This window comes from Taurulus bubalis (genome assembly GCF_910589615.1).
Source record: "Taurulus bubalis genome assembly, chromosome: 14".
NCBI classification, from domain to species: Eukaryota; Metazoa; Chordata; class Actinopteri; order Perciformes; family Cottidae; genus Taurulus; species Taurulus bubalis.
In genome coordinates, this window is record NC_136602.1 from 4295708 (window position 1) to 4301707 (window position 6000).

General features: G+C 40.7%; 1 protein-coding gene across 1 annotated transcript in view; it reads right to left on the bottom strand.

Annotated features, from left to right (window-relative positions):
* The window catches only part of itsn1 (intersectin 1 (SH3 domain protein)), a gene marked incomplete at its 5' end in the record, with an annotated part of 35649 nt that extends 32711 nt beyond the window's left edge, over nucleotides 1–2938 (bottom strand). The window contains 2 exons of the mRNA XM_079229331.1: nucleotides 1480–1571; nucleotides 2907–2938. Coding sequence (XP_079085457.1) covers nucleotides 1480–1571; nucleotides 2907–2938 — 124 coding nt within the window. The remainder of the gene's footprint in view (nucleotides 1–1479; nucleotides 1572–2906) is intronic.
* Nucleotides 2939–6000: the final 3062 nt, after the last annotated feature.

Sequence of the window (6000 nt, forward strand, 5' to 3'; positions counted from 1 at the left end):
TACCCATGCAGTACTAGTATTACACATGCAGTACTAGTATTACCCATGCAGTACTAGTATTACACATGCAGTACTAGTATTACCCATGTAGTACTAGTATTACACATGCAGTACTAGTATTACCCATGTAGTACTAGTATTACCCATGTAGTACTAGTATTACCCATGCAGTACTAGTATTACTCATGCAGTACTAGTATTACTCATGCAGTACTAGTATTACCCATGCAGTACTAGTATTACACATGCAGTACTAGTATTACCCATGCAGTACTAGTATTACCCATGTAGTACTAGTATTACCCATGTAGTACTAGTATTACCCATGCAGTACTAGTATTACTCATGCAGTACTAGTATTACTCATGCAGTACTAGTATTACCCATGCAGTACTAGTATTACTCATGCAGTACTAGTATTACACATGCAGTACTAGTATTACTCATGCAGTACTAGTATTACACATGCAGTACTAGTATTACACATGCAGTACTAGTATTACCCATGTAGTACTAGTATTACCCATGCAGTACTAGTACTACCCATGCAGTACTAGTATTACTCATGCAGTACTAGTATTACTCATGCAGTACTAGTATTACTCATGCAGTACTAGTATTACTCATGCAGTACTAGTATTACACATGCAGTACTAGTATTACACATGCAGTACTAGTATTACACATGCAGTACTAGTATTACACATGCAGTACTAGTATTACTCATGCAGTACTAGTATTACACATGCAGTACTAGTATTACACATGCAGTACTAGTATTACACATGCAGTACTAGTATTACACATGCAGTACTAGTATTACTCATGCAGTACTAGTATTACCCATGCAGTACTAGTATTACACATGCAGTACTAGTATTACACATGCAGTACTAGTATTACACATGCAGTACTAGTATTACACATGCAGTACTAGTATTACACATGCAGTACTAGTATTACACATGCAGTACTAGTATTACACATGCAGTACTAGTATTACCCATGCAGTACTAGTATTACACATGCAGTACTAGTATTACACATGCAGTACTAGTATTACTCATGCAGTACTAGTATTACTCATGCAGTACTAGTATTACACATGCAGTACTAGTATTACACATGCAGTACTAGTATTACCCATGCAGTACTAGTATTACACATGCAGTACTAGTATTACACATGCAGTACTAGTATTACACATGCAGTACTAGTATTACACATGCAGTACTAGTATTACACATGCAGTACTAGTATTACACATGCAGTACTAGTATTACACATGCAGTACTAGTATTACACATGCAGTACTAGTCCTGTGAAAATACAGTTCTTGTTTTCTTGATCCAGATTCTGTACCACACATCTAAGCACTCAGGACCTCGCTCATGTCCTCATCCCATCTTCCACTTTAAGGGTGTGTGTGTGTGTGTGTGTGTGTGTGTGTGTGTGTTAAATAAAGAGAGAGACTGTTACCTGTGATGTAACCCCCGGCAGTCGGAGAGAGGCTGAGAAACTGCTGATCATGTTTGACTCTCTCATCCACAGAGATCAGGAACACATCTGGACACACACACACACACACACACACACACACACACACACACACACACACACACACACACACACACACACACACACACACACACACACACACACACACACACACACACACACACACACACACACACACACATTAGATACCAAACGCAAAGGCCAAAACAAAGCCAGACACAAACGGGAGGGAGAAGCGACCGGCATGAGAGGAATGTGTTAGTCATGAGTTTCAGTTCCTATGAAAGGAACCTTGAGAAAGAGAGTCGGACGAAGAAAGAAAATACGGATGACTGGAAGAGTGGAAGAGTGACTAAGAGACCTTTCCTTAGAAAGACCCTCACATGGCGAGCCGGTCTCTGATCCGGTAACATGTGAACGCATTACGACTCATCACTGAACTGACGGAGGTGATCGAGTGGCCTTATTGAATAACTAGCCAGTCCTTTAGCCTCTCTGCTCCACTACATCTCCCTGTTTCCACTTAGTTTCTTCCCTTTCTAATCAAGTTAGGTTCCACATCAGATGTTAGTCAGGAACCGATCAGAGCGGCGGTTCCCTTCCGCTCCAGCTACATCCTGGACCGGTTACTGGCAGTTTAAATGTTCAGCAAATCATCATGCTGACTCTTTTTTTTTTTTTTTTAATGACAGAAGCAGTAATTTGTGTCACTCCCTTTGTCAGCTGTTGAAAAGAAAGAACGCTTTCTTCTTTCTTGATTCTTTCTTTCACAATTTTCTTAAAGAGAAAATGCAGAAGAATCTATTGCCAATCTATTCCATGGTATTCATATTTTGTGGATACTTTCTATCTATACCTGTCCGATACGATGTAATAACAGAATCAATATTGATATAACACACGAGCTGCTCCCTTCATGAGCCGCTTATGAAAACAATGGGTTGACTTCCTGCTGCTCGTTCAGGAAGTGAACAATCCCGTTTTATCCAACAGTCACAAATCTGTTGACGGTCCGAACAAATCTCAAACTGTCTGCCTTTGTGTCCATCTGCTTGGGACATCTGTCTGTCTTTCACCGACAGCAGCGAGCACAGATTTGTCCTCATACGGGACGTTTTGAGATCTTTTAGTCGCCTCCTCTGACGCAACTATTCCATCGATAAATAATCTGGTGGATTGCAAGATGTGGATGAAAAAGAACCGGTTATGTAAAGAAAATAAAGTGGATTAACGAGAGGGGAGCGGCTCGTCTTCTAATGCACTCGTGGAAATAACTGTGGATTAAAAAAAAGGAGCAAAGTGCTGCCCTTCTTGCCCTTTTGCTCTCGGCCGTCGACTCTTAACGGGAAAATATGAACGCCAACTGACGTCGCACATGTTCTTCATACTGACCTGTGAACGAGGTGGGGAACTGTGCCATGGTTCACTCGGTCTTCTTCAGCACCACACCACACCTGAAACAACACCAGGGGAAGAACAGATGAAGTGGTGATGGGATCCGTCTCATCGGATATTTCATTCCACTCTGCTGACGTTTAATACGGAAATTGTGAATTTGCAGAACTTTGCCTCGCAGGATTGTTTTGATGCAGTGATGACTAAGAAATAAACAGTATGTCTCAATAACGGATGTATAGCGTAGTTTATAAACCCCGTGTTTCCGCCATGATCGTGCATGTCGAGCAAACCTTTATTTCAGCAGGGCATTAGGAGGCCTGAGCATTCTTGCATGCTTGTTTTCAAAAGCCACTCTGCTTCACACTCACTCATACACACACACACACACACACTCATACACACACACATACACACACACACACACACACACACACACACACACACACACACTCCCTCATTCATTCCCACTTGGGAGCTGACCACAGTGAACAACAGCTTTATGCAGTTGGTCCTTTTTAAAGTCGGTGGCGAAAACAACCTGGAAAGTTGCTCCACACCTAAGAAAACAAATACTGCAAACTCAGCAATTTAGCAACTGTAATAATAAAAACCTAAAAGGGGACGGATCTTTAGTTACTTTTATTAGAATTGAATTATTATTATAGTGAGTCTTTTCGAAGCTTTAAAATGTTAATTTCTGAATATTCAAAAAGAAATAGGAGATACAAAAAGTGCCCGGTACCCCCTCACAATAACAAGTAGCTCTGCCCCAGTAAAAGGTCTGTTAATCGGATCCAGACCTGCATCCCTCTGGCCTGCAGACTGCCCATAATAATAATAATCTGACACGCATTGCAACAGACAAGGACTGAGGGAGGCTGTGTGAGTGGACGTCCTCTGCGTAAGAAAACACAGTTAAAGACTCAATTTGATGAGATTCAAAATCCATTTCTGAGACGGCGATATAAATGGAGGACGGTGGAGTTTGGTCCAGAGCTCAGAAACAGAAACAGTTACTCAGAACATCGCTGTGAACATTCGCCCGGACGATTTCCTCTGTAGAAAACAGTACTTAGTCTATTGAAGAGTGTGTGTGTGTGCGCCCCATTATGATCAGAGACAAAGTAACCAGCTTAACTAGGTCAGACGAACAAAGCCCACACTACACAAACACACACACACTACACAAACACACACACACACACACACTTTCACGTCTGAGGAAATATTAAAGCAGTTGAGCAACTACAGTTGATTTTTTTGGCTCTGCAGCCCTCAAACTGCTCGTTGAAACTTTTTTTTGTGGCACTATTTAAACCAAATCCTCAAGCATTTCCTCCATCTTATTTTCTCGGATGAGATGGTCACACTACAGAGGCACCATGACAACAAGCACACCAAAAGTGTTGTGTTTTTTTAGCGAGCGCTGAACTGACAAGTGAAAAATTATCCCAGAGCACAAGTGTACGGCATTATTTATAATGCTCACATTCAGCGCCGTCTTCAACAAACTGCAGCAGAGTCTGGTCCTCAGGTGAAGTCAAGACAAACAATAATTATTTTAGAGGTACAGCCACACCTCTGTCTGGCAAATAAGATGCGTATGAATCAAAAGTGACGTTTTGTTTGACCAAAATACCACAGAGCAAAAAGCAAATGATCCCAGAATTCACCGGATCATAATCATTAATATCACGCCTTTGATCGGACAGAAAAACAAATTGACATAAATCATGAAATCCAGCTTCAGAACCTAATTTAAACTTCAAAGAAAAGTCCACTGCCTGTAACTTTGAACATGTTTGTTGTCCTTTGCCAGAGAAGGTTTCATCCTCTGTTCTCCTCGTGCACAGTGCACGTATTGTATGTGTGGGATTAGTCTGTATAATGAGCGTTGATGTGACTGGTGTGTTGGTCTGTTATCAAGGCATGTGGCAGATGCCTGTTTAAGCCCCCACCCCTCCCACACACACCCACACATACACACACACAAACAATACAGATTAGGGTTCAGACTCATTTCTCTCGTCGACCCCACCCTCATTTTCCTGAGGACCCCCTCCCTTCTTCCATTAATGAATCTGGGATAACTGCACACCAACTGATGCTATGTCACAATGCTGAATACGTAAAAGAAATTACACCCTTATATGCTTGCACTGTGTTTTGCAATTTGTTTTTGACGTTGCCAATTTCAGTGACAAGGTCACATCATCTTCTAGTTCCACATAGTGTAGTTTTACTTTGTGTTTTTCCTCTCTGGGTGTGCGTCTGTCAACAGTTGACATTACACAACATTAGGATATTCTTAAGAAGGAAATGATTGATTCACTATCCAAACATAAAAACCCTTTATCTACTTATTTAGTGATTTATAATTAACCCTTGATAAGAGAAGGTAGTAGGGAGCTGATTATACAGGCTGTGTGATACAAATATCAAATATTTCAGCTCTACAACAATGAACATAGAAATTCCTAAAGCACATTTGCAGCTGGAGGTGAAGGAAGAACAACTTGTTGATGACAAACAGATAAACCTCGAGAAAGAGACGATGCTTCACTGCTAATTTGCCTGATTTTTCATCAGATTTACATATAGTAAAAAAGAAGAAAAAAAAAAAGCAGGAACATGAAAAATATATAATAAAGTGCATCAAAGATTCATCATATAATCAATTCAAATCCTGCTCAGTCACAGAGATAAGTCAGGCGGTAAAGTGTCATTTCTCAAAGTGGTATCAGATTAAAAATGTTAAAAGTCTGAAGTAAATATGAGACACAGGAAGAAAATCATATTTCTTATAAATCCACAATGCCCGACTTCTTCTAGGATGAAAAACATTCGGACTCTTCGGTCACGTGCAGCGTGACCTTCCTGTCAACATGACATCATGGCAGCTGTGTTGGACAAGTTGTCAACAGGAATAAGAAAAAGGAAAATCATCCAAAATGAGCCCAGAAATGCAGAACACGACACAAAATAACTGTCGACTTTGTGGACTAAAGCCCTCGATCCTAACGCACCGATCGGCCATTGTTTTAGTCTGAAGTGGCGCAGAAATGATGAGTCAGTTAATCAAAT